Here is a 17,204-nt window from a genome sequence, read left to right as displayed (position 1 = left end):
GATTAAAATGCACTTCTTGATATCTAGGTATGTATTATAAATGTTGTCCCCAGGTTAAACACAAGGAGTGACAGTCTTAAAGTTCCCAAGTTTGAAGACCTCTGCCCTAAGGCGCTTCCACAACTCCTCCTTCCGAGCCAATTCCTTTCCCTGTATTAGAGGAAAGGAGCGAGAGGAAGCCGCGGCGCCCAAGAAGCCGCAGCCGAGACGGGCGGCGTATAAATGCAACAAACGCTTTGAACGAATCCAAGACGCAACGAAAGGAACCTCCACGGCCAAAACCCCGCCCACGGGCCCCGCCCCGCCGCCGCCCGGCCCCGCCTCCTGGGCGCGCGCCTGCGCACGGGCCGCGCCCCGCCGCCGCCGCTGCCGCCGCGCCTGCGCAGAGGTGGCCGCCGCGAGCATTGTGGCGGGGCGGCGGCGGCGATGGCGGCCGGTCAAGGCGGCGGTCCTGCGGCCAGCAGCGAAGGAGGCGGCGGCGGCGGGGGAGGGGGCGGCGGGGCAGCAGGAGGGGGGCTCGGGGGCGGCTCCTCGTCGCTGCCGCCCCCCGCGCCCCCTCCCCCCCCGCCGCTACCCCCGCCGCCCCCGCCCTGCGCCGAGCCCCCCCCGGCCTTCCCGGGGCTGCTGCCGCCGCACCTGACGCTGCCCTACCCGGCCTGGGGCGGAGGGGCTCTCTCCAGCGGGGCCTCCCCCGCCGCCTCCTCCGCCTCCGCCGCCGCCCCCTCGCCCGGCCGCAGCCTGGAGAAGACGCTGGAGGAGGCGGGCAGCTGCGGCCTCCTCTGTCTCAGCGGCAGGAAGCTGCGCGAGTTCTCGGCCGCCGCCGCCTACGACCTCAGCGACACCACGCAGGCCGGTGAGCGAGCGGGGCCCATGGTGCGCGGCGCCCGTCCCCTCCCCCAGGACCCTTGGCCTCGTCCCCAGGTCCCATCAACCCCAGCCTCAGCGCAAGACCTGCCCCGCAGATGCCATTTCTCTTCCCCCCATCATCCCCACCTGAACCCGGATCTATCCTCCCTGTCTCAGCCCTTGGCTTTGTCCAAAGATCCCATCATCCCCGCCCTGTGACTAGCCTGCCCAGCCTCAGCCCATGTCCTGCCCTGCAGATCCCATCAGCCCCAACCCCCCTATCTCTACCCCCACCTCCAGAAGGGCTGCCCCCAGGCCCATCATCCCCACCTGAACCCGGACGTATCCTCCCTGATCTCAGCCCTTGGTCTCGTCCCCATCTCCCATCATCCCCGCCCAGTGACTTGCCTGCCCATCCCCAGCCTCAGCCCATGTCCTGCCCTGCAGATCCCATCAGCCCCCACTTTATACCCCCCAAGGGCTGTCCCCAGGTCCATCCTCCCCGCCTACAGCCAGACCTATCCTCCGTGTCTCAGCCCTTGGTCTCGTCCCCAGGTCCCATCATCCCCAGCCTGAGCGTGTGTTCTGCCCTGCAGATCCCATCCATCCCAGGCCCACTTTCTGCTCCCCCTCTGAAGGGCTGTCCCCAGGCCCATCGTCCCCACATACACCCGGACGTATCCTCCCTAGTCTGAGCTCTTGGCCTCGTCCCATCATCCCCACCCAGTGACTATCCTGCCCATCCCCAATCTCAGCCCATGTCCTGCTTTGCAGATCCCCTCAACTCAAGCCCCCCTTTCTTCCTCCTCCCCCCCCCCCAGGGCTGCCCCAGGCCCATCATCCTTTTTATTGCCCAATTCTCTTACCAGCACCCTCACTAGGCCCCATCATGCCCTGCCTGGGTGCATGGGCTATGTTCCTGAGCTCTGTAACGGGGTGGGGGGGCTGGAGGGGCTCTTGTGTTGCAGCATTTGTTGACTTCCGGGTTGCATATCAGCCTCTGGGGAGGAGGGGGTTTGGTGAGGGAGGGTCGCAGGGATGGAGTTGGGGAAGGGGCCAGGGTCTGCAACGGGGTGGACAAGACAGCTCTCCATAACAGGTAATGAGGTGCCCCCTAACCGAAGTTGCATTGGGATGCCCCCGGGACTGGCATCATTGAGGGGGGGGGATCCTGGGCGGGTGTGTGGGGCAGGGTGGCCATGGGGTAGCCTGCAAAATATGCAAGAATGAGGGGTGGGACAGTGGAAGAATAATGGGGGGATATTTCACTCTCCTGGCTGGTGTGAGGAGAGGGCTGGGGAGGGGGCACACACCCAGGTTATGGGCAGGAGATGGAAAGTTATGCCCAAGGCGGTGGGCTGCTGGCGGGGAGCAGGTAGAAGCGCTTGGGGCAGTTTGGGGTACAAGGGAGGGGAGGCAGGTCAGGGGAGAAGAGCTTAAGCAGAAGGAATTGGGGGGGGGCAGCAGCCTGGCTCATTAGAGTGGATAATAGCAGATTAGTCTGAAGATGGAGGAGGAGGCTCCCATCAGTGGCCATTTCCTCTAATAGAGACGGATATTATGGCCGGATGCAGATTGGCAGCGGAGGAGGATTGCGATGGAGCCATTGGGAAAGTGAGAGACGGTTGAGAAACTGAAGGCTACACAAATCTTCATCTTGGCCTTTAATAGTCAGAACCATTTTATTATGCTATGTGAGCCTCGGGAGTTGTACCGAAGGTGGACCTGGTCTCCTTCAGAGACATAACTTACATTCAATCCATCCTCTTGTTTTTCCCTCCCTCAAGAGCGACTTTGCAAAGGGGAGCTGGGTGCTTGCTCTCAGTCCTAAGTTGCTTTTGCATTCAGATCAGAAAAACTTTGCTCTGGAAAACCTGAGTGTGCCGGGTGAAAAATTAGATGGCTCAATCTTGGCAACTCGAAACGGTTTGGACTTCAGCTCCCAGAATTCATGCTTGGTTGGGGAACGCTGGGAGCTGAAGTCCAGATTGCTTGGAATAGCCAAGGTTGAGAGACGCTGAATTAGATTTGCATCATTACTGGCTAAGAGCGTAGACGTCTTCAGGCTCAGCAATTGCAGCCCGTCTGATCTTGAGAACTAAGTCAAGTTAAGGCCCTTAACTATCCCTGAAGCCCCCAGGAATCAGATTTGGCCTAAAACCGTGTATTATCGGGCCTTGCTTAGCTTGAAGTAAAAATCCATTTTCAAAATTCTTCTATCTGTAAATCTAAGAGAGCATTAATAATAAGCAGAGAAACTTGGATGACACATAGATGAATTCCGGTTCTGTGGCAAAGCTTTGAAGCGTACTTCCTTGGTTTCCCAGTTCATTTCTAATCTTAAACCTCCTTCCAGGGAAAAAAAAAAGTACCAGCAAGTGACTTCTTTGGCACGGTTGTCTGAATTAATAAGGACTTTATTACTGAAGTGTCTCTTTTAAAAGTTTACTCCGTTGTGTTATTTTGCTCCCCTTGAGGCTTCTGTCCGACAGACAAGGTGGACGATATACCTCCTAGGAGTAAATGCTGAGAAAGGCTTCCCTGGGGCATCTGTCCAAGAAGAGCTCATGCAAGGCATTGCTGGAATGTGGGTTTTTTCTTCTTCTGAAGACCAAATCTTAAAGGGCCGTTATCCAGCAGAATGAAGAGGGAAAAAAATCAAGCCAAGAGCTGCCAGTTATTTATGCTGGCGGATTTATTGTTGCAGGGAGCGGTTCCTTTCCCATTTGTTCTACAGGAATAGAGACTGTGGCTTCCTGAAGGGCTCCTGCTTTTGAAAGGACTCGGAAGGCTGATAATTACACAGAGGCGAAATTGAATGTTGCAGGCAGTTTTCCCCCCCTCAAGGCCCAGAGAGCAACGCGAGGCCCTGCCGGCGGTTAGAGAGAGAGGCTCGCTGGGACGAAGCTAGAGTTGAGTGATGGAGCTGCCTGCTTTGGATATAAAACCCGGGAGATGGGAGGCCTGCCAGGCCGGGGAGCCCTGCGCCAGACGAGTGGCTCTCAAGCAGATCTCTGGGCCGTCTAAGGCAGTGGCATGGCCGGGAGTCCTGGCGCCTTCCTCCTCCGTGCAGAAGGACTCGCGCTGAACGTGGACGAGCTGTTGTTAAACCAGCCGTCATACATGTTGCCTTTGCTGCCCAGGCCAGGGACACTTGGATGGGCTGTCAAAATGTCAGCTTTGCAAAGAGCCTCCCCAAAGACTGGTAGGAGGACGTCCAAAGAAAACGTTAAAAGAAATGCTTTATGCTGTGGATTTAACACCAGCGGAGTCCTTGGAAATGTGATCTGTAATGGCATGCAAGCGTGCCTAGAACAACTAGCATCTCGGCTCAAACATGCTTGTCAATCACATAATAATTTAATAATAATTTTATTTGATTAGCCGCAACCCTCTCCCGAAGGACTCGGGGCGGCGTACAATCAAAACAGATAAAATACAGATAAAGACAAACATACATACATAAAGAACAAAGACATATACATGTGCATGGAGGAGGTAGACTCATAAGTGAAAGACAATTAAAAAACACAATTTAAAATCCCATTAAATAAAATTACTGAATTAAAAAACCCATCAGGAGCGTTATGAAGTTATGATTGAGCCAGGCCGGCTATTTGGAATAGGTGGGTCTTGAGCTTTATACGGAAGGAGCGGAGGTCAGTAGTGGTCCTAATATCCGGGGGGAGGTCATTCCACAGGGCTGGGCCCGCCACAGAGAAGGCTCTGCTCCTAGGCGCCGCCCCATGGCACTGTCTGGTGGACGGCACCTGGAGAAGTCCCTCTCTGTGCGAGCGGATGGGTCGTAGGGATGTATGGGGCAGAATACGATCCCGACATGGCGATGGAAGGTAGAAGCCCCTGGTTTAAGGCTCCTAAGCAGGCTGGCTTTCTGCAGAAGGGTGCCTCTCTGGATTGGTCCAAGGGAGGCCCCCAAAGATGTCGCAGGGCAGGTGGGGGAAAGGGGTTGCAAGGAGCCCTGGGGATCCAAGGGGGTTCGATCTCATCTGGATGAGATCGGTTCAGGGCAACAGGTGCACTTCCGTTAGGGCAGAGGTGTCCAAACTTGGGAACTTTTAAGACTTGTGGACTTCAACTCCTGGAATTCCCCTGCCAGCATAGCTTGGGAACTTTTAAGACTTAAGCATAGCTGGCTGGGGAATTCTGGGAGTTGAAGTCCACAAGTCTTAAAAGTTCCCAAGTTTGGACACCCCTGCATTAGGCAGACTTTGGGCCATAAACTCTGCTTGCTGCCCATCTACCGTATCCTCCTTTTGCATAATCCTTCAAGCTTTTTCACAGATCCCAGTAAGCCGAGATTGTAGCTCAGGACGATGATGGAGCCAAGAAGAATTAGGGCACCTTCCCCCCACTTGCTTCTTTTTACAAGAAATGGGCAAGCTTCTCTAGTTTTCTCAAGAGCTTTTCCTGGGATTCTTGGCCTACACACGCCAAAAATCGGATCCTGCCTTTAAACCTTAGCGAGCAGGAAAGAGATTCCTCTCTGTAAATGAATGGATATGTATACATTCAGCTTCACAGCTGAATGACACACACACAGAGAAACAAGATTATTTGTTTTTTTCTCAGCGTTAGCATAGCTTCTCCTCTCGATATGGATTAAAAATGTTTTCTCCTCCCTTTGTGTTAACTGACAATGGGAGGCTTCATAGGAAAAATCCAGCCTGCCTTCCGTTTCCTCAAAAGAGAAAGAAGCAACCTTGAACTTAATGCACTGAGCTGCAATTTAGCTGCTTAAGCTCCTTTCACACTCCAGAAACTTTCCAGCATGATCTGCACTCGGAACAACAATTATTCTCTGTAATTAAAATGTCAGATTTGGGGGATGACATCTGCCTCTTGACTCCGGGTGGACGAATTTGAGGGATCCGAAGGAAGAAACAATGCGCGTTGTCCAAAAATGTTGCTTTGAAGTAGCATGACAAAAACTGCTGAAATGGGCCATTCACTGGTGCTTGCCCTCGGTGTTCCCAGCCTCCCCGTGAAGGCCTGACCTGGAAGAAAATGCGCCGGCGATGTGGGAAAGTGCAGAATTAACGCTTCCTTCCCGTTTCTTCCTGCAGCGAAGAGGCCTTCTCTGGGATTATAACGCCTTGCTTGCCAGCATGTCAGGTTGCATTAGGAACGTGATGGCAGAGCTGTTACTAATGTGGGATTGAGTCTGGAACAAAGGCGAGGAGGGTGGCTTTTCAGGGAAAGGAGCAAAGTGGGGAGCAGGCACCCCGCATCCCTTCTCTTTGCGCGCTTTAAAGATGGAAAGATATAGCCCCCGGGGCTCAAGAACTTTGTGGGTGAATGTCGTGGAAAGGCCTCCATCTCTCTCCTGGGGAGGGGAGGCAGGGCACGAAGGTCTGCGTTTCAAAGAGAAATTGAGGGCATCTCTAGGAGGCTTTGGTGACTTGGGAAGGGCTGGCATCCTGGCCAGTGAAACTGCCATCTTTGTAACTTTCGCCCTCTTAATTTAACTGCGGCCGAAAGAGAGCTCCTCTGCAGCTGGTAGGTCAGCCAGTTTTTTTGTGTTGTTCAACCACCAACATCTCTTCCCACGGAAGGCTGATTGGCAGCCGAACCCAAGTCCCGATTGGGAAAAGGCACAACTGATCAAACTCATCCTGCCTAACCCTAATCTATTGTGGCTGCTTCCCACTAAGTAGCTTTTATTCAGCTGCTTAACCAAGATAATATCAGTGTCACTAATGCTTGGAAGTTGGATTGCAGAGATTGCTGTGGGTGGAATGTCAGCCTTGCAATGCAATGGAAAGAGAGCCTGATAACCATCAGTAATGTGCATATTATTTTTCAGAAATCAGCCTGGCCGTATTAAATAGAACCTCCCAACCGATTTTGCATGTGATTTGCAATTTTACACACCCTTATGATGAAGGACTCCAACTGAATCCATGTGACTTTCTTCTGAATTTACACGCGCGTGGTATTGTGCTAAAAATGTGCAATACCTTTTTCTTTTTCTCCGATTAAACGTTTGCACCTAAAGTATATTATTGCTGGTGGTTTATTTTTATTTCTTTTTGCTCATCGCTGCAGAAGTACTGAGGTTAAACAGATTTCTGATTCTGATCCGGGTGGCTGATAGGTTGTGTGCCATGCGAAGGAATAAATCCAAACTTAATCGGTTGAATGAAAACCCGATCAAGCTAATTAGCCTTGAGACTGACAAAGACGTATCCAGATACAGGCGGAAACCTGAAGGCTGTCTCTCTCTCACTCTAGTGAGAAATGCAGAGTAATACCTGCTAAAGGTTTGTCGACCTTGTAGATCTCGAGTGAAAGATCCAGTTGATCTTTTGATAGCAGCACCAAGATACTCCGGGCATTTATTCTTGGAATCCGCTCAAGTCTAGATTTTTGTTCCCCTGATCCCTTAGCTATTAACTCGGTAACAATAATACGCAGAATTTTTGAGAATTAAGGAATATGTTTTCCCAGGGGCCTTTAACCTGCAATACTTTTGAGATTTGTGGGGAGGAGCCGAGCAGGAGGAGAAGCCCAACCTTCAATCCCTGGAGAATTCTCCCAGATCTCCTTCAAGTGGGAAAATGCAGATTGCTCTGTTTTGTTCAGGGTTTCTGCCTCTTCTTCTGCATACACTAGAAAGCTCTTAGAAGGTTTGACTAGGTGGGTGAACATCCCTTGGCAACCCTTTTTCCTCAGCTAAGTTTTCCTCTTCTCCAATTTTTTGTCCTAGCCACTCAAGGGTCCTCAACGACAGTTGCATGCAGTTGAGTAGATACAGCTTTCCCCCCCCCCTCCTCCCCAGCGATGGGAGGAACCCAACCGTAGAAGGAAGCCACTTGGCCCACACAGCAAACTTGTGTTTGGGTCCCGCAGGAGCCTGTGCTGGGTCCCTGAAGCTGCCCTGTTTTTCCCCATGAAACTGCCAGCCTTCAAACACCCTCACCGGAGATCATCCTGGTCCTTTGATGGTGTGGGCATCCAGTCTGCCTCTAGGCGTGGTCTGCTTCCTGGTACCTTTGGAGGCCTCCTCATTCTGTGCAGCATTTAAAAATGCTTAGGCCTGACCTTAATACAGTCAAAACATCGTTTTTCTCCACTCTTAGAAATTATTCTAACTATTCCAGAGCAGGTAGAGTCAAGCGCGGCCAATAAACCTTTCCCACCGAAATATCTCACCGTGTGTAACTTACCAAACATGACAGTATTTCAATAGGAGGCTTGCCAAAGGGTATTTTTATTGCATAAAGTTTGTGTGTGTGAGAGAGAGATTTCTAAGGCCATACAAGGCCCCGGTTCCCGGTAGGTGAAACGGGGGAAGTCATTTCCCCTTTTTTCCCCCTGGCGGAATGAAATCGGTCCGCAGACAAGGAAAGGGAAGTGGTGACTTTGGGGAAGGATTATTCCGCTTTCTGTGCCGTGACAACAAAGGACAAAAAAGGGACCAAGGCGAAGATTGCCCGCGCCGCGCCTTGTATCTCTGCAATGCTTGGCATTCGTCGGGGCTCTGCTTCTTGCTCCTTACCTTTGTTTGCGGGAGGCTTACGAAGCCAGCAGGCTGGAAAAGAAATGCAACGTCTTCCAAAGACAATAGCCGCTATTTCACAGGCTGGATTTAGGGGGCTCCAGATTGCCGGGAAGAGGCTGTTGCCAGAACGGGAGCAGCGGCAAACAGATTTTTCATCCTCTGGTCTGTTCGGCAACACCCGTGCGCACGCCCTGTCCAAAAGGTTTTTATTTCGAAAAAGGGAATAGGACCCCGACTCAACTGGAGGAGGCCGGGCAGAAACGGAGGGGCCAAAGGAAGTGGTTGGGCTCCATTCAGTTGGAAGGAGGGAGATGATGGCCTTGGCTGGTCAGGAGGGACCAGTTCAGTGGTGGGTTGCTCTTACCTTCGCTACCGGTATGCTGCCCATGGTCCGTTCGTGCACATGCTGGATGTGCGCTGCACACGGGCACTCCACCAGCGGCTCGTCAAGTGGTCGCGCAGGTGCCGCACACAGTGCGTGGGTGCGCAATTGGCCCGCTTGCCTTAAAGACAAGCATGGAACGGTGGCAGGTGGGCGAAACGAGACACCGCACCAGTACGCTATCAGCTGCTCCCGGCTACTACCAGTATGGCTGTACCGGGCATACCACCACTGGAGGGGAATGGGCTGTTGAGGAAAAGTGGTGGGCAGTAGTGAATTCTTGTCTTCTCCTAGGAGAAGGGCAGCTCCTGGTGAGCTTCTGGTTCTACCTGCGTGTTGAGTTTGGCTTCCTAGCAGGACTTAAACCCTTTCCCACTTACAGCCTCTCATATCAACTGCAGAATTGTGCAACTGATGACCAGTTGGGTGTCGTCAATGTCTTTCTCCTCCTCCTTCTCCTCTTCTTCTCCTCCTCTCCTCCTCCTCCTCCTCTTCTTCTCCTCCTCTTCTCCACCTCCTCCTCCTCCACCTCCTCCTCTTCTTCTTCTCCTCCTCCTCCTCTTCTCCTCCTCTTCTCTTCTCCTCCTCCTCCCCCCTCCTCCTCTCCTCTCCTCTTCTCCTCTCCTCCTCCTCTCTTATCTTCCCTCTCCTCCTCCTTCTCTTCTCCTCCTCTTCTTTTCTTCTCCTCCTCTTCTTCTTCTCTTCCTCCTCCTCTTCTCCTCCTCTCTCCCTCCTCCTCCCCTCCTCCTCCTCTTTTCCTCCTCTTCCTCCTCCTCCTCTTCTTCTTCATCTACTACTTCTTGTTGTTCTCCTCCTCCTTCAGGATGAGCCTTGGAAATAACCTCCTCCTCCTTTCCCTTTTCAGATCTTTCCAGGAACAGGTTTACCGAAATCCCTCCAGATGTGTGGCAGTTCGCGCCGCTCGAGACCTTGAACCTGTATCACAACTGCATCAAATCTATCCCGGAAGCCATTAAAAACCTACAGATGTTAACATATCTCAACATCAGGTAAGCGCGTTTTTCTTCCCCTGGCTTCACGTCAGAGCGCCTCCTTGCTCAAGAGGGCTGGGGAAACATTTACTGCTGCTCCCTGCAGCCCAGAGATTGCCAAAGGGTAAACACGTATAAGGGAGTCTCTCTGCCTTGGTTCCTGATTATTTCTCTTTCACAGTATGAAGTTGGAGATGCAAATGTCATCCCTTTATAGTTCGGTTTCTGGGAGTGGACTCTGACTAGAACCCTACTAATCTGGTCTCCTGGTGGGAAAGCAACTGAGCTGACACAGAGCTAGAGGACAGCTTCCCCCCCCCCCCCCCTTAGAGGGAGGAATGTTGCTCCGTTTTGTGGCTGCTGCTCTCAGATCCCCTGTGCTTTATTTTCGGTTTAGAGCCGTGATGGCGAACCGATGGCAGAGGTGGCACGCAGAGCCCTCTTTGTGGGCAAGCGCACCATGACCAGCTACTCTTCTGGTTTCCAGCACGCACATCTACGCCAGCCAGCTGTTGTTTGCGGACGCGAGAGCACCAGAAAACGGCCTGAGAACAGGCAGTTTTGGGGGTGCTTTCAGGCTGTTCTTCTGGCTGTTTTCACAGTTTTTCAGCCCTGTTTTGGCCCCCCAAAAAAACAGCCTGAAAAATGGCGTCAAAACAGCCCAGAAAACAGCACGAAAACAACCCCAAAACTGGCCAAAAAACCCATGCATACGCATGCTGGCCAGCTGGTCTTCACGGCTCCAGTGCCCTGGCACACACAAATGCATGCGCGGTTTGGGCACTCGGTGCAGAACAGGTTCTCCCTCCCTGGTTTAGAGCATGCACAGTCGGTGCCTCCTTTGCTGTTGGGCTGCAAAGGAGGCGCAGGAAGTGAAACGCACGGGATCTTCTCAGGCTCTGTACATCTTAACAGCTGGGCAAAGGTGACACATTAGCACCAGAGGAGGAAAAATGGAAGCAGGAAAAAAGGATCAGAGAAAAGTGAAGCTGAGAAAATGTTACAAATACAATAGCAGAGTTGGACGGGACCTTGGAGGTCTTCTAGTCCAACCCCCTTTTGCCTAGGCAGGAAACCCTATACCGTTCCAGACAAATGGCTATCCAATGTCTTCTTAAAGACTTCCAGTGTTGGGGGATTCACAACTTCTGGAGGCAAATTCTGTTCCACTGATTAATTGTCTCCACTTCCTCCTTTCTCTTCCTCCTCCATCTCTTCTTTTTCCTCTCCATCTCATCTCCTCTGTCTTCTCTTCCTTCTCCTTCTCTTTCTCCTCCTACTTCTCCTCCCTCCTGTCTCCATCTCCTCTTCTTTCTTCATGTCCTTTTCCTCTGTCTCCTCCTCCTCCATCTCTTCCTTCTTCTCCTTCTCCTCTTCCTTCTTCTCCTTCTCCTCTGTCTCTTCCTCCCCCGATTAATTGTTCTCACTGTTAGGAAATTTCTCCTCACTTCTAAGTTGCTTCTCTCCTTGATTAGTTTCCACCCATTGCTTCTTGTTCTACACTCAGGTGCTTTGGAGAATAGCTTGACTCCCTCTTCTTTGGGTTAGCCCCTGAGATATTGGAATACTGCTATCATGTCTCCCCTGGTCCTTCTTTTCATGTTCAGGGAGGAGAGGAAAAAAATGTGGTAAGAGTTTACAAAGACCTGTTAAACCCCTGATTCAAGCTTTTGTAAACGTTGAGTATTCTGCCTCCGCGTTTGCACACGAGATGAAAGGCATCGCTGGGAAGGCCGTTTGAGTGTTGTGTTCCGCCAGCAGGGCTTGTAGCTGAAGAGCTGAACACCGAGTCCTCTCTGAAATGGCCTTAATGGCTTCTGCATCTCTTGAACATGAACAATTCATAGCTGCCGGATATTAACCCTCCATGCCTTCCTTTCTCCCTAGCCGAAATCTCCTATCGACGTTGCCAAAATACCTATTTGATCTGCCACTGAAAGTCTTGGTTGTCAGCAATAATAAGTTGGTGTCCATTCCTGAAGAAATTGGGAAGTCGAGAGACTTAATGGAATTGGTACGTACCGTTGCTCTGTCCTTCGTTACCCTGAACGCATTTGGCTTCGCTCTTCTTTGTCAACAAATCGGACGGCACTTTGTGTAGGCAAATAAGTTGCCTGGAACAGTCATGAGCAGCCTTCAAGCTTTCCAGTCTGGTGGCGCCACGTTCATAAATCTCATCTGGTTGATTTCTTTTGTTGAGTCCATGTTTGTTGGTTTGTCTCAGTGTGTGTGTGTGTGTGTGTGGGAGAGGTGGGCGGCTACTATTGAGTTAGTTTAACCTCGTGATTGTCTAGACGTGTCCATACAGGTTTTGGGCAAGATTTTTGGAAGTGGTTTGCCCTTGTTTTCTTTTTAGGGATGAGAAGGAATGTCTTGCCCAAAGTCATCCAACTGGCTTCATGCTTAAGGCATGCCCAGGGGTGTCCAAACTTGGCAACTTTAAGACATGATTTCTGGCTACCTCAGAGAGATGCCTTTTTATTTTTCCTTTCAAATTCATTCTTAGATACACATTCTTACGATTGTTATTTAACATATGTCAATTCATATCATTTTTCCCCCTGTATATTTACATCCATGCACATATGTATATGTCTCTGTTTTTTTGTATATATGTTTGTCTTATGTGTATTTTTTATCTGTTTGATTGTACGCTGCCCCGAGTCCTTCGGGAGAGGGTTGCGGCTAATCAAATAAAATTATTATTATTATTATTATTATTATTATTATTATTATTATTATTATTATTATTATTATTATTATTATTATTATTATTATTTTAATATTTTCTTATTTCGCCTCTCCCTATATTATTCATATGTCATCTGAGATACTTATTTCATGTTTTGTTCCTTTTTTCTTTCTATTTATACCTTTTTTTCAAACCACTGGTAAAATCGCCCCCGTGTCCTGTAGTAGAGAGAGAGATGCTTTTTGAAACCTTTTTCCTCTGAAACAAAAATCCGTTTTAAGAAAACCCCTCCTCCTTCCCTTTCTAGCAAAAGAGGCCTTTCTCTCTTCCAAGAAGCCCCTTCACTTGGTTAAGCCATTCAGGTCAGCAAATGCTTGTTTAACTTTGGGCCGTTCTGTTTCTCACCTCAGGACATCAGTTGCAATGAGATCCAGGTCCTTCCCCAACAGATAGGGAAACTGCACTCCTTAAAAGAACTCAACTTAAGAAGAAACAATCTCCACATGTTACCTGACGGTAAGCAGTTTCCCCTCTTCTTCCAGGATTCCTTTGAATCCATGTAGAGCCGGGGTCCCCAAACCTTCACAACTTGACTACTGGTGGACTTCAGCTCCCAGAATTCCTCACCCAGCACGGCTGACTTGAGGAATTCTGGGAGTTGAAGTCCACAAGCCATAAAGTGGCCAAGATTGGCAATCTTTGATTTAGACACAACGTCTCGTCATGTCTGAAGGCCATTCTCTTCCTCCTTTGCAGAATTAGGAGAGCTTCCTTTGGTCAAGCTGGATTTCTCTTGTAATAAAGTCACAGAGATCCCCGTTTGCTTCCGGAAACTGCGACACTTGCAAGTCATCGTTCTGGATAATAACCCAATGCAGATCCCACCAGCCCAGGTGTGTTAATCTCCTCCCTGTCTTCTGTTCCGAAGGGCAGCGGGGACTTGTGGCGAAAGGGTTCTGGGATCCATTGGGTCCCGTCATCAGAGGGAAGCCCCTTTTCTGCCTGAGGTTTCCAGCGGTTCCCTAGGGGACAGCCGGAGGGGGTCTCTGTTTATGGGGCCCTGAAAAGTCTTTCCTGGAACCCCCAAAGCTCATGTGGCAAATCACAGGTTGGGCTGGTCAGCTGCCCCAGGAATAGGTCGGTAGCTTTGGGAGAGTTACGTGAAGCGGTTATCAGTCAACACACGCACACACAATCAGGCACATCAAAGGCAGCGAAGGAGTTCCAGGGGGTTTCTTTTCCAACCGATCTGACTCAAATTTTCTTTTGATTTCTTTCCTGCCTGTTTCTTAACAGATCTGCTTAAAGGGCAAAGTGCACATTTTTAAGTTCCTCAGTGTTCAGGCCTGCCTGAGAATGGATAAGAAGCCTGATTCCCTGGATCTACCCTCCCTGGGAAGACGGATCCCTTCTCAGCCGCTCACCGACAGGTAAAGCTGCCTTCCCTTCTCAGAACTGAGCCTTTGTGAAGGGAACAGCGTTCCATGCGCCTTCGGCGTTTAGTCATGCCTGTCACACGACCACGGAGACGTCTTCGGACAGCGCTGGCTCTTCGGCTTTGAAACGGAGATGAGCACCGCCCCCTAGAGTCGGGAACGACTGGCACATGTGTGAGGGGAACCTTTACCTTTTAAAGTTAGATAAATATCACTCAAGTGTTGAATGGATCTTGGAATTCTTCTTCCACTTTCTTCCACCGACTTATATCCAGAACAGTTCTACTGAAGAAGTCTGCCATCTACTGCCAAACCAACTTCATTGTATTTTTTAGTCCGAAAGGGAAGAAAATCAGAGTCCACCTTCTCTTCAGCAAAAAAACTTTTGGGAGAGGTTTATTTACCCCCTCTCATTTTCCTGTCTCTGGGAAATGGTTTGCTGTTCTTTGAGGAACTAAAAATTTCAATCAGTCCCTTATTATTGTCGCACACCAGAACAGGGGAACTGAAAAACGTTTCCTAGTGTTTGTAACCCATGTTTTTCTCCGTTACAGCATAGAAGACTTTTACCCCAACAAAAACCACGGCCCAGATTCTGGAATTGGGAGTGATAATGGGGATAAAAGGTTATCCACAACGGAAGTAAGTCAGCTCTTTTTCACATTGGTGAAAAAGAAATAAATGGGCGTTTTCCTTTCCTTTTTCCATCAGTTTTGGGATGGAGATCTCTTTCCTTGAGCTACCTGATCATTGTCTGATAAATCTTTGCAGTCCATTTAATTAACACGATGGGTTAGAAGAGGGGATCCCCAAACTTGGCAACTTTTAAGACTTGTGGACTTCAACTCCCAGAATTCTCTGGTGGCTGGAGAATTCTGGGAGTTGAAGTCCACAAGTCTTAAAAGTTGCCAAGTTTGAAGACCTCTGTGTTAGAAGTGACTCTCCAGCACAGTGAACTTGTATACAACAGGCTCCCCTAATCTGGTGACCTCAAGTGTATTGCAACTTCACAATTCTCAGTTGTGCGCCTTGCTTGCGCAGGAATTTAATCAGCATGCCTGGTCAGCAAGTTGCTGGAAAATGCCACGTTAATTTACGTTACAGACTTGATAGCAAAAATGGGGGTGGGGAAATCAAATTTCCCTGAATTTTTTTTCATTCATCAGGCACATGAAACTAGACCCCACTGAAGCATTTCTGGATGTGTTGTGAGTTGTGACAACTATTTATATAACTGAATGAATGTCTGTATTGGATTCTCCATGAAAGAAACAAGGGGGGGGGGCTCCTTCTCGGAAGGGCTCCGGTTGGGATCCCAGTGTCACACGGGCCTCCTCAGAAAAAATGGTTTTGCAATTGTGTGTTCCTCAGAAAGACAAATGCGAAGGGTTTGTGATGTTTTCACCTGTGTTTCCTCAGCCATCCGATGATGACACGGTCAGCCTCCACTCTCAGGTGTCGGAATCGACAAGGGAACAGACACTCCGAAATGACAATCAGTTGCTAGGGAACAAACCTGAGTTGCATAAAGGTAAACTCCTACTGTTGTGGCCGGCCAGCGGAGCTGGCAGCAGATTCGGACAGTGAGGAGGTTGGGGAGGAAGATGGGCCAGTCCTGGAGTCTGGGGAAGGCTCTGATGAGGGCTCTGTGTCGAAGGCGGGGGGGGGGGGGGGTGGGCAGGGCTGTCTGACAGTTATCAGCTGCCTTCGGAGTCAGGCATCAGTGGGGCAGAGGAACAGCTGGGCCTCTTCCCAGTGTGTGCATGCGCAGAGTTGCCAGACGAAGGGAACAGCTAAAGAAGAGGGGTCGACTTGGGAGTAAGGCCACAGGTGGACAGTGAATGGCCCCTCCCAGAATGAATAAAAGAGGAGCGTAAGGGGAGTGGAGTTTGCAGGAGACAATTAGTTCGCTTAATTGGTTCGTGACTCTCCGAGACTCCTGGCCAAGTTTTGCAGATCTCGGCCTGGCAGCTCTCCAAACCAGATAAAGTCTGTGACTGTAAATCCTCCCTCAAAAGACTTTGCTAGATGCGAATGAGCAGAATTCAGAGTCATTAATAAAAGGGGTTTTTTTTGTCAGGACCAGGAGTTTGCTTCAGGCTCTTGGGAAGCCTCAGTAAGAACACCTATATCCAGGTGGTTTTGGGGAGGAAGTTGCAAAGATTGAGAAAGACCTGCTTGAGAGCTTTTATACACGATCAACCTAACCATACATATATATATATGTCTCCCTTTTCCTTTTTAACCAAATCCCTAGACCCCGAAGTGTGTGATTACCTGGATCCCAGCTCAGAGGATGTGGCTGCGTGTGACCAAGGAGATCCCCAGACCGGATCCTCCTCCGTCTCTTACATTAAGGTAGCCGCGTCTTAAAAGTAGTGAGACAAAGTGAATGAGTCGTGGAGGGTTTCTAGATCTAAAGTTAAATGAAGTGATTTCTGCACACCCACACACACCCCTTTCTCCCCCCCCCCCCCTCTTTTCTCTACCTGTGTCAGGAACGAGGGAAGTCAGCTGAGAAGCTACAGAAGAATGACCCACGTGAAGATTGGCGCGAGGAGAAGAGGTGGGTCCCGGCAGGGTTTCGGAATGATCTACTGGGCAGAAGGATCTAATCAGGGCTTCCCAACCTTGGCAGCTTTAAGATGTGTGGACTTCAACTCCCGGAATTCTAGGTTGGCTGGGGAATTCTGGGAGTTGAAGTCCACCCATCTTAAAAAGTTGGTCCAGTTGGGAAACCCTAACTTTATCCGAGAAATATGGATGGATGGATGGATTGATTGATTGATTGATTGATTGATTGATTGATTGATTAGCATTCAGAAAGAAAAGGCACTGGCTGAAGAAGACGACGACCTGAAGGAGGTGACCGACCTGCGGAAAATTGCAGCCCAGCTTCTGCAGCAGGAGCAGAAGAACAGGTACGAGAGAGCTTGTGGGCCCCGTGGGAAGCCAGGGACCTCGGTGGGGGTCTGCCCTGGCCCACTCTTTGCATGGCATCTGAAGAACCTGTGCCGTCCAAGCTGGGAGAGGATGATCTTCTGACAGAAGACTAGTTTAGGGCTACTCTGGCTGCTACCTTTTAAAATACCTCGGTCCTTTGCCGAAATGGATCCCAAAAGCCTTTGCCCTACTCAGAAAGCTCCTGGCCTCTTCGAAGGGTTATCTCCCACAGCTTGGCTGCAAAACCTTTTTTTTTTTTTTGGGGTCTCCTCTTGTCTTAAGTGGGTTACACTCTCCTCTTTCTCTCTCTTCCCCTGACTTTACTAACGGCTCTCCTGTCACTCTTCACGGCTCCCTTCCTCCACCTTGGGGTTACGTGGCACACGAATTC

The 17,204-nt window shown here is 50.2% G+C and overlaps 1 protein-coding gene across 1 annotated transcript in view; it reads left to right on the top strand.

The window, feature by feature from the left end:
* Positions 1–414: 414 nt before the first annotated feature.
* LRCH2 (leucine rich repeats and calponin homology domain containing 2) overlaps positions 415–17,204 on the top strand; it is a 30,890-nt gene continuing 14,100 nt past the window's right edge. Inside the window, exons 1-11 of the mRNA XM_081964364.1 lie at positions 415–853; positions 9,616–9,760; positions 11,630–11,756; positions 12,845–12,950; positions 13,191–13,327; positions 13,731–13,864; positions 14,425–14,512; positions 15,290–15,401; positions 16,128–16,228; positions 16,369–16,436; positions 16,687–16,791. Coding sequence (XP_081820490.1) covers positions 427–853; positions 9,616–9,760; positions 11,630–11,756; positions 12,845–12,950; positions 13,191–13,327; positions 13,731–13,864; positions 14,425–14,512; positions 15,290–15,401; positions 16,128–16,228; positions 16,369–16,436; positions 16,687–16,791 — 1,550 coding nt within the window. The 5' untranslated portion in view covers positions 415–426. The remainder of the gene's footprint in view (positions 854–9,615; positions 9,761–11,629; positions 11,757–12,844; positions 12,951–13,190; positions 13,328–13,730; positions 13,865–14,424; positions 14,513–15,289; positions 15,402–16,127; positions 16,229–16,368; positions 16,437–16,686; positions 16,792–17,204) is intronic.

This window comes from Natrix helvetica (assembly GCF_964273705.1).
Source record: "Natrix helvetica genome assembly, chromosome: 11".
Lineage (NCBI taxonomy): Eukaryota > Metazoa > Chordata > Lepidosauria > Squamata > Natricidae > Natrix > Natrix helvetica.
Note: the sequence above shows the minus strand (reverse complement) of the source record. Positions and strands in the feature narration are given on the sequence as shown.